We start from the raw sequence: 11,247 nt of genomic DNA on the forward strand, positions 1-11,247 counted from the left end.
TCATTTTGATGTCCCCATAGGCCAAAAACACCATTCGTTAAAATTTTTATATATATATACGTCCATGAACGCGATAACTTGAGTAATTTTTGTCCGATTTTGATGAAATTTGGTTTAAAGCGGGATAAACTTGAATGAGTTCACGAACCAGCACGATCGGACCATGGGAACGGGGCTTTACGTTTTATGGGGTAAAAATTGATTTTTCTCACTTTTGACCCTCAAAACACAAAATTTCCCGATTTCTCTTTAGACCTTTTTAAAGAGCTTAAAAAAACAAATAATTTAGTACGTAAAAGTATTTTTGTTCGATTATTAGCAACGGAGAAAATTGTAAATTAAAAATGCCCATGTTATTCTTATGGAGAATATTGTCAAATGTTGTAGTTTGCTTGTTTATGGATATATTTTGATCAAACTTCGCAAATTTATTTATTCTGTACTAAGCTATCAATATTTTACTCAAAAACACACTTTATTAGTTTCCTTGTAGCAGCAAACCTAGGTACTCCTTAAACCTAATGTTATTAGAATATATTTAACTGAAAATCAATTCAGACAAATGGAAATTCGCTTAGTCGGCAGGTTTGCTGTGGCGGGGGTATTTTATACTTAAAATTTAAACTAAAGTTATTTGCTTTGTCATACTCTAAAGGTTTATTTATAACTGAAAGATGCGGTGTCCAACTACCTATCAAGTAAATTTAAACTCCTATTCCATGACTTATTTGCAATTTTAAATCAATTAGTCAAAATGTGTATGGAAATTCAAATACACTTTTTATCCCCTTTACTTGTAATCATAAGTCTTAATTTGTTTTTTAAACTATAACTAGCACTAAACATTCTTTTAAATGAAAACCTTGGTGGATGGATATCACATAAAGGAGTTTACTAAAACACTAGTTTACACTATCTGTTGGCGATTAATTTTATGCCTTTAAGGACAACGGGGGAAAAGTCAGATAGAATCCTATTACATTTCTCTTTTCCCATATAGGTAAAGCTATTTATTTCATTTAGCAGCTATAATTAACGTTTGTTTGAAAATTTTTATTACAATCCATATGCTATTTACTGATAAACTGTCTTTACAAATGTATGGTTTAGGTTTTTTGTTCCCACCTGATCCTAATGTGTCTGTGTACAGAGTTCCGCCCAGTTCTGGAGAATATCAACCTAATTGGCCCAGTTCTGGAGAATATCAACCTGATTGACCCACAGTTCTGTCAGATTTCTCCAAGAGAAGGCGCCTCGACCATCAAGGGACTTGTCACCCGAGACAACTGAAGGTTTGATGCCATTGCTGAGCAGATACAGCGCAAGGCCGAGCGCATTCACCTATCTAAACAGGTACGAAAATGCTGTTGTAGCTAATTGTTTATACCTTTATCCATGTGTGCTACCTTCACAAGTGTAAATTGGAAGGTGCAGCTTCTTCTTTAAAGCGCAAAAAGTGTTTATGTTTGCTTAAAACATATCATTTTTCTTCTTAAATAAATATTTCTTAATATATAAAATTAAGAATATTTATTCTTAATATATAAATAAATATTCAGAGATGTCATCTCTACTGCCAACTCTGCGGGATCTGCAGGACAGTCTGCAGGCGCAGGAGCCTCCGGCAGTACGTCCCGAGGAGATACAACAACAGCAAGAGGCGCTGCAGGAGATCAGGGCGGAGATTGACCAGGCTTGTCCACCAGTGGCTTGTGTTCTGTGATGGACTGCACCAGCAGCTAAAACATCAGACACTGGTTAGACAACATATTCTCTGGGGGGTAGTTTGATTGTTAAACTACTAAATATGTAAAATTTAAACTTAAATATCACTTTAGAATTTTATGTTAAGGAAATAAAGAGTTTAATCAACAATTTTTACCTAGCAATAAGAACACAATCACAATAACACGGTCTGAGGATTTGAGGAAGTGTGCTAGCTCGACCATATTTGGTGTGTTCAGCTATTGCAATTCCAGTCAATGTTGAGTTTATTAACTAGTCTTCTTCTAGTTCCTTTTGATCTGAATTAGAAACGTCTTGAAACGTATCCTTAATTGATCAGTAATTAAATATACCCACAATATAATATTTTAGGGATTAAAAATCAAAACACTAAAGTCTTTGTGTTGTTTTACTTATTGGTAGGAAATGGTCTGCAAATTCCCTCCAACAACATATACATACCATCACCAAAAATGAACTTCAAACAAAGAATATTTGTGTTAGTTCTTATAAACACTACATCAAGGTATGGGGAAGCGACCTAAACAGGAAGGACCGAAACACCACTCTCTACCACTTAAACAAGTAGTAGAGGGTTTCGGTCCTTGAGTTCTAGGTTCAAATCCCACCAATAAGCAATAGATTTTAGCTATGTGATGATGCTCAAGACTTGTTAAAACAGTTCCAGGCTGTAGCCTAGCATCCTAGGATATAAAGGAAGGATTAGAAAAAAATGTTGGAAGTCAGGTTACCTCGTTCTTGTCCTGTTGCTGGGCTATGAGATCTGGCCGCAGCGCAGGCATGGCCAACATGCTCACGTGACGTTCCATCTCGTCGAGCCAGGTGCTCAGTTCCGTGTTACACTCCAAGAAATGCTCAGCAAGCGCCAACGCCTGCTTAAGTATCTCCAGTCGGTCTCGGGAGAGACTCGAGACTGTCTCCATGTTCTCTCTAAGGTCCTCAATTTTTTTTCTGATGGTGCTGGAGGTGTCCTCGTGTTGAGCTGACTCTCGCAGCACCTGCGTAACACAATGTTTAGCTTATATGTTGCTTTTTGCTATTTTTTTTTATTTGAATTATTCTGCAGCTTTATGAGTTTTTTTTTTGTGGAAATTAACTCCAAAGTAGAAAGTTAAAGTAAAAAATTAAAGCAAGAGAAATTTTGATTCTATACTTACATACCAAATTACATTGATTTGAACCAGTAATGAGACATCCATCTTTGTTAAAAATCACTACAAACCCCACCTTTTACACTCAAGAAACGCCAAAACGATTATTTTCACCAAAAAGTCAAACAAAAACAACACTACCTCAGTAAACTAACATAAAATGGGAGAAAGTCAAATAGGCTGCAACTGTATCCATCTATACCCATGTTAGTTATAGATCTCCTCTAACTAGTCTATGTTAGGATACTTCAATAGAGTCAAAACCACCCACCTTCTTGGCAGTAGAGATGACATCTCTGACTGGTGACTTCTGACTGCCGACTGCCGATGCCAGCTCCTTGAGCTGCACTCGGATGACATCAGGGTCTGCACTCGGAGGTTCCGCCTCTCTCAGTTGCGCCTCCACCTCTCGGAACCAGTCCAGAAACTCGTCAATGTCTCCGATAACTTCCATGGAACGCTGCAGAACAGTAACAGCTGATTAGTAATGTTCTGTAGTGAAGTGTTTGTATGTTCAATTCAAACAGATGTGTCACAGAATGTCTACTGGTTTTCTAAAGAAAATATATAACTTTTCAAAGATCTATTTTTATGAAGTTTTTCTTCATAAGCTTAGTTCATCTATAACAATATGCATGAGAGTGTTTAAACTGCACAACTACTTTTTGTTTCAACTAAAAAAACATATTATAATTTAATAATAACATTAACATACATAATTTAGTAAACAAAGCCACTTTCCCCTTTTTGCTCCTCATGCTGGTGAATGAAAAATAAATTTGCTTGTTTCTCAAATGGAACCTCAATAACAAGTCGCTTTTGATAAAAAATGTGTCATTATTTTTAAATCCCCTAGAATTTATTTTTCCCCTTATCACACATTGCAAAACTCTATTAAGAAGAAGAAGTCAACCTTGCTAACAAGTCTTATTTAATTATCCCCATGAGAGTCTTGTTATCGAGGTTCCTCTGTATATTAATTTTGGCCCAGTTACAAATACATGACTGAGAATCCCTTAAAGTTCAAATCAATGATCAGTACACCCCATGAGTTAATTACTGGAGACCAAATTATTCTGAACAACATTACTAAAGAAGAAATATTTATTTAAGAAGAAAAATGATGTGTTTTAAGCAAACATAAACATTTTTTGCGCTTTAAAGAATAAGTTGCACCTTCCAATTTACACTTGTGAAGGTAGCACACATGGATAAAGGTATAAACAATTAGCTACAACAGCATTTTCGTACCTGTTTAGATAGGTGAATGCGCTCGGCCTTGCGCTGTATCTGCTCAGCAATGGCATCAAACCTTCGGTTGTCTCGGGTGACAAGTCCCTTGATGGTCGAGGCGCCTTCTCTTGGAGAAATCTGACAGAACTGTGGGTCAATCAGGTTGATATTCTCCAGAACTGGGCCAATTAGGTTGATATTCTCCAGAACTGGGCGGAACTCTGTACACAGACACATTAGGATCAGGTGGGAACAAAAAACCTAAACCATACATTTGTAAAGGTTTTCATTCTAAAGGTTTTCATTTCTACCAAGGTTTTCATTTAAAAGAATGTTTAGTGCTAGTTATAGTTTAAAAAACAAATTAAGACTTATGATTACAAGTAAAGGGGATAAAAAGTGTATTTGAATTTCCATACGTACATTTTGACTAATTGATTTAAAATTGCAAATAAGTCATGGAATAGGAGTTTAAATTTACTTGATAGGTAGTTGGACACCGCATCTTTCAGTTATAATAAACCTTTAGAGTATGACAAAGCAAATAACTTTAGTTTAAATTTTAAGTATAATATACCCCCGCCACAGCAAACCTGCCGACTAAGCGAATTTCCATTTGTCTGAATTGATTTTCAGTTAAATATATTCTAATAACATTAGGTTTAACGAGTACCTAGGTTTGCTGCTACAAGGAAACTAATAAAGTGTGTTTTTGAGTAAAATATTGATAGCTTAGTACAGAATAAATAAATTTGCGAAGTTTGATCAAAATATATCCATAAACAAGCAAACTACAACATTTGACAATATTCTCCATAAGAATAACATGGGCATTTTAATTTACCATTTTCTCCGTTGCTAATAATCGAACAAAAATACTTTTATATACTAAATTATTTGTTTTTTTAAGCTTAAGTAAATCGGTCCCGGGTCTAGGTCTTACCGTGCCACCTACGGTAATAGCTACTTCCCTATAGGGAAATTCGCTAAAATCAATTTATTCTAGTTAGGTTGGCCCCAGAAGTCTGTTAACATGAGAAACACCAACCTTGAATGTCCTGTTCGAGTCGTTGAATGTTGTCCTCACGAGGCTCGGCCACAGACAGTTGTCCCTCGGCTCCCAACATCCAGTCAACTAGACGGTTGTGCGAGTTGTAGAACTGCTGTACTAGCGACAACGCCTCCTACAACAAAACAACAACAATGGTTAGTAAAACGAGACGTAGAACTGCTTTGAAGTTAAGATGTGATTTTTCTTTCAGCTATCCTCTGGAAAAGTCTTTCACTAAACAAGCAAAATAATGTGTCGTGGAAGTACAGGGAGCGGCCTTTTCATCGACCGCGACAACCCCTATCTCGGTGCAAGTACTGATGGCCTTCTGAATGAAGATGGAACTATTGAAATTAAATGCCCATCTTCTGCTATGACACCAAAAATCCGAAAAGCCGAAATGTACATGGCTTTAAAATATCTACCTTCTTGATTGCATTGGAACACCATTGCCGGAACATCTAAAACAAATATTATATTTTGTTAGAATTCTTGCATAAACTAATCCTATGCAAACATCATAAATGGAAGTAACAAACACTAGGTAACTTACTTTTAGTAAAACTATTTAAAATAAAAAGATTAAATTATTATCTAGGACTATTATTTACTTTATTTTATTTAATTTTTATTTGATTGCTACTATTTTTTAAATTTAATTACTTACCATTAAATTTTTTTTGAAGTAGTGTTGTGCTAGGTATTTATTATTTAGTTAAACTATTTATCTATGGTTTAATTGTTCATCCAGCTGACTTGCATGGAAGTTTTTAAAACATATTGGTTTATATAGCTTGTAAATCTTACTACATCAATACCATAGATTAAACATACTCCCTTTAAGCACAGAAAACATACTACTATAACCCAGAATGCCAACCGCATGGTAAAAAGCGTCAAGTGCTTTGAGAGAGCTTTGCCTGTCAGTTCGTAGGCAGCGCCACCAGCGTTGCAATGCACTCAGCATAGCAATTAATTTCCCATATAGGGAATAAGCTATTACCTTAGGTCTTATGGCAAGACCTGGATCCGGGACTATTTTTTTTTTTTTTTTTTTTGCTTTGAGGTCCCCAGAGGCCAAAAACACCATCTGTTTAAATTCATATATATATAAATATATTTATTTATTTATGTTTTCTTGCATGTTCAGGGCTACTAATATAACTAGGATTGCTTTCAGAGAGGAGAAAGCCAGTTGAGCGGAGCAAATGTGATTTGATATTTGTATAAGTAACTAAATTTTAAAAAAGTCAATAGATGTTACAACAAAAACATTGGACTTCATTTTTCACCCTTATGAAATTGGTTAAAAGTATTTAAGTATAAAAAACAGTAACTATTAAAAAAGCAGTATTTAAGTATAAAAACAGGAGGGGAAATTTGACATTTAAATTAAACTGTGCAACATAAACATTTGTCTTCATTTCAACCCTTGCAGTCTTTAAACTCAGCTTTCTTTGCTGGAAAGAATTTATGATTGTGTATTCTTTTGGAGGATATGATTGTAATGTAACTGGAATGTAGGCCTTCTACCAATATTAGGACGATTTAGAGATGACATTTTAATACCGGCCTTAATAAAACATAGGCCTACGAAAAATGTAGGCCTATTTTAATGTAAAAACTAAAATGTAAAACACCTTTAAAAGACTAAAATGAACTGAATTATCAATCATGTATTTCAATGTAAAACAAAAACCTAAAAACTGCAAAAAGACTATCGAACAATAAAATAACATGGCTTAAAAGTATGCCTATAAATGACTAAAGTAAAAAGTAAACATCACATTCAGCTAAGTGAAGTGAAAAAAATAATAATAAGAAGGGAAATGCATTAAATAGACAATGTAGATTTGGTCTCTAATTACGTCATCGTATTTTTTCACAACAAAGGCCTAATCCAAACAACCCAAATTAATCAGCCTAATTCAGAAATATTCTTACAATTTTTAGCGTATTTTGCGTTGTTTATTAGACGTTTAAAATATATTTTATTAGCGAATTTCCCTATAGGGAAGTAGCTATTACCGTAGGTCTCATTGTAAGACCTAGGCCCGGGACCAATTTACTTTTTCATTTTGATGTCCCCAGAGGCCAAAAACACCATTCGTTCAAATTTATATATATGTATATATACATCTATATATATATATATATATATATGTCCATCCGCACAATAACGAGTAATTTTCGTCCAATTTTGATAAAATTTGGTTTAAAGGTGTGAGGTGGGATAAACTTGAATGAGTTCGCGAACCAGCATGATCGGACCATGGGAACAGGGTTTAACGAGGGGTTTTATTGGGTAAAAATGGGTTATTGATATCATTTTTTACCCTTAACCCTATATGTTATCTGGCTGGGATCTCAGCTTCTCAGTGGCAGGCCAATTTTACAACATTTGTGTTGTTAGCCACTTTTAATATGAAACTAGCAGAGTACCCGTCCTTCGTACGGGGTTGGCATAGAAGTATAAATGCTTATTGCAGTTATGGGAGAGGACACGGTTTAAGGAAATTTGGTCTTTTAATTTATACGGTATCCTATAGTGTATCACACATCTACCATAGCCCTAATGTTCTACCACTGCACCTAAACCTTGGAAAAAGTAAAGTTCTCATTGTGTACCACAACTTTTTGTTGCTAGTTGGTTCAAATTAGCTGTTGTAATAAATGCAAAAAACATAATACCGGTAGTGCTGCACCATTGACTATATAACTCTTTACTAGTAGTGTTATATAGTCAATGTTTTAACCAACCACTGGCTTGAATCCCCCCCAAAATCATAAAATCCCCCCCCCCCCAAATAAAATTCTGATGTCGTATTTTGTGACATCAAACCCCCCTGTGGGCACCCCTGGACCGACTCACCATTTCAATTCTAGGCCGCGGCCTGGGATGGAGTTAAAGTTGGCCAGCAAGCAATTACTTAATTGAGCGGAGCGAGCGAAGCTCTTATACGTCGACTCTTATGCATTTCGTAATACGCAAACTCCTCCTAGACGGCTGAATCAATCGTTTTCAAATTTTGCATGGTGATAAAGACCATATCGGTGAGTGCCAACATCTATATGGCGTTTAAAAAGTCTCTCAGGAATCCGCCCCACTGGGTCTCAAAGTTTCAATGTACCTTATGGAAGAAGTAGGTATTTGACACATAAACAAATACATATGATCAGCTGTTGACTTTTGAATGCAGTAGAAAAGAAATAGTTGATAGCATTAATCCACAGATATTAGAACAGAAACGGTATGGATCATAAATATAACCAAATGACGACACTAGCTTGATGTCCGTGACGTAAGAAGTGGTGAAGGAAGTAGATAGTAAAGGTGAGCAGGCTGGAGTGTGAAAACTGATTATGGCGATTATAATATTAAGTATCTGCATTCCTAAAATTCTATGGGAAGGGAGGAAAACGGGTCCGCGACGTAGGAAGTGGTGAAGGGAGAAGTCAAGGCGAGCTGTCCGAAATGTGGAAACTGTTTATGACGATTAGATTTAAGTATCTGCATTCCTAAAATTCTATGGGAAGGGAGGAAAACGGGTCCGCGACGTAGGAAGTGGTGAAGGAAGTAGTCAAGGCGAGCTGTCCGGAGTGTGGGAACTGTTTATGACGATTAGATTAAGGTATCTGCATTCCTAAACCTCTATGGGAAGGGAGGAAAACGAGTCCGCGACGTAGGAAGTGGTGAAGGAAATAGTCAAGGCAAGCTGTCCGGAGTGTGCGAACTGTTTATGACGATTAGATTAAGTAGAGATTAAGATTAAGTATCTGCAATCCTAAAATGCTATTGGAAGTTCCTAAATATAACCCTTATTTAACACCATCCCACCCATGTGTGTTGTTTACTACACATTACATACGGTTAAGTAAGTAAAGGCGTGTTGTTCGGAGTGTGGGATATGCTTATGACCAATAGATTAAGGTATTTGCAATCCAATAATGCAATAATCTAATAATGGGAAGGGACGGAAACAGGTCCTAGATGTAGGAAGTGGTGAAGGAAGTAGTCAAGGTGAGCTGTCCGGAGTGTGGGAACTGTTTATGACGATTAGATTAAAGTATCTACAATCTTAAAATTCTATGGGAAGAGAGGGAAACAGGTCCGCGACGTAAGAAGAGGTGAAGGAAGTAGTAAGGTGAGCAATGTGGAGTGTGGGAACTGGAAACAGTTTTGTAGCAGTTAGATTAATGTATCTGCAATACTAAAATGCTATGATAAGGGGATGGAAGCGTGCCCACGACATAGAAAATGGTGAAAGAAGTAGTAAAGGCTAGCAGTGCGGAGTGTTGGCAATGTTTGTGGCAATTATATTGACGTATCTAAAATACTAAAATGCTATGGACAGTGATGAAAACAGGTCCACGATGTAGGAAGTGGCTTAGGAAGTAGTAAAGTATGAGTATAGTGTGAGAACCATCTGTGGCAGTTAGATTAAAGTATCTTCAATCCTAAAATGCTATGTGAAGGGAAGGAAACAGGCCCCACTACGTAGGAAGTGGTGAAGGAAGTAGTAAAGGCTGGCAGTTCAGAGTGAGGGAACCGTTTGGGCAGTTAGATAAATGTATATAATACGTAAATGAAGGGAAGGAAACAGGTCTATGACGTAGGAAATGGTGAAGGAAGTAGTAAGGCTTGCAGTGCAGAGTGTGGGACTGTCTTTGGCAATTACATTAATGTATCTACAATCCTAAAATGCTATGGGAAGAGAGGGAAACAGGTCCACGACGTAGGGGGTGGTGATGGAAGTAGTAAAGGTGAGCAGTGTTGAGTGCGGGAATGGATTAATGTATCTGCAATGCTAAAATACTATGGGAAGAGACTGTAGACTGTAGGTTAAAATTATTACGAAGCACGAATCGATACTTATTTCGATTCATGCAATGGTTTACAATAGTAATTTACAATTGAGTTGACAACAGCTGATTTTTACTGCATAGAGGCTAAACACGATTTTTACTCCCTAAAGAGTAAAAATGCTACTTTAGACCCGCAACGCATGCATTAAAAACGACTGTTTTTACTATAGTATGACAAAAACAATATACAATGAACCCCTGATGACTCCGCTCAATTTTGTGGATGCCTCTGCGAACGCCACCTAGTCTATATTGCAGACAATAAGCTGCATGGCTCTCATTACGAGCTTTACAGACAATTTTCTTTTAAGAAGAAGAAGAAGAAGTGGTACCTGACATTGATTCCAAGCTGTCACCGTCACCGCGTCACCTATCTAGAGATGTTGGGCGAAACAGCTGCAGCTAGTTCCAAGGTCGCCGTGGAACTCGTTCCAAAAGCAGTTCCAGCTGCAGCTGGTTTTGCCCGCTGCAGCGGAGCTATGGCTGTAGTGGAACGAGGCAAAAGGGCGGATGAACAAAATCTCAGTTTATTGCCATAATTTGAGACGGATTAGTTTAAGCTGTTCTTGAATTAGAATATTGTTTTAAATAATGCAAAATAGCGGCTGTAAAGAAATTAATATCGTGTTTTGGAAATGTTGTACAATTAATTAATTATTTTAGTTTGTCTATCTAGGGTCTAAAAATAATACGTGACAAGGCCGGTATAAATTATTTTAGAGGTTCTTCATATTATGCATTTATTCATATTATACATTTTTTTATTGTTAAAATAATATTATTCAAACACCACTTACACTTACTCTTAATATAAAATTCTAAAGTTAATAGCCAAGAAATCCTGAATTAAGTTAAACACAAACAATTATTACGGTACTGATTACTGAGGAAGATATAATTAAATTTGTATATATTATGAGCACGACTTAACTTGGACTGATGTACTTTTATTTAATTCCTCCCTGAAAAAATAAAAAAACAGAAAATGATTAATTTCTTTGAAGTTAAGGTATGTCAACCATATCCGCTAATCAAACATTTGTTTACAATAGACCAAATAAGTCAAACCATAGACTAACCAACACAAACGCATCAGCTGCACAGGCTAGAACTAGAACTTAATGTTTAGTGAGAGTATTAATAAACCAGCTGCAGCTGTTTTGTTGTAACTGTATGTGTTTTACAAATCCAGTTACTCCG

At 36.3% G+C, this 11,247-nt stretch overlaps 1 protein-coding gene across 1 annotated transcript; it reads right to left on the bottom strand.

The window, feature by feature from the left end:
- Nucleotides 1-1,673: 1,673 nt before the first annotated feature.
- LOC128982219 (microtubule-actin cross-linking factor 1, isoforms 6/7-like) lies at nt 1,674-5,642 on the bottom strand. Its single transcript, XM_054401285.1, has 6 exons — nt 5,607-5,642; nt 5,179-5,314; nt 4,149-4,351; nt 3,169-3,357; nt 2,478-2,744; nt 1,674-1,739 (listed from the first exon to the last, which is right to left on the bottom strand). The coding sequence occupies exons 1-6, from the start codon at nt 5,640-5,642 to the stop codon at nt 1,674-1,676; spliced, it is 897 nt and encodes a 298-aa protein (XP_054257260.1).
- Nucleotides 5,643-11,247: the final 5,605 nt, after the last annotated feature.

This window comes from Macrosteles quadrilineatus, unplaced genomic scaffold (assembly GCF_028750875.1).
Source record: "Macrosteles quadrilineatus isolate MER2022 unplaced genomic scaffold, UCM_ALF_1.0 Scaffold_201__1_contigs__length_191814, whole genome shotgun sequence".
Taxonomy (NCBI): domain Eukaryota; kingdom Metazoa; phylum Arthropoda; class Insecta; order Hemiptera; family Cicadellidae; genus Macrosteles; species Macrosteles quadrilineatus.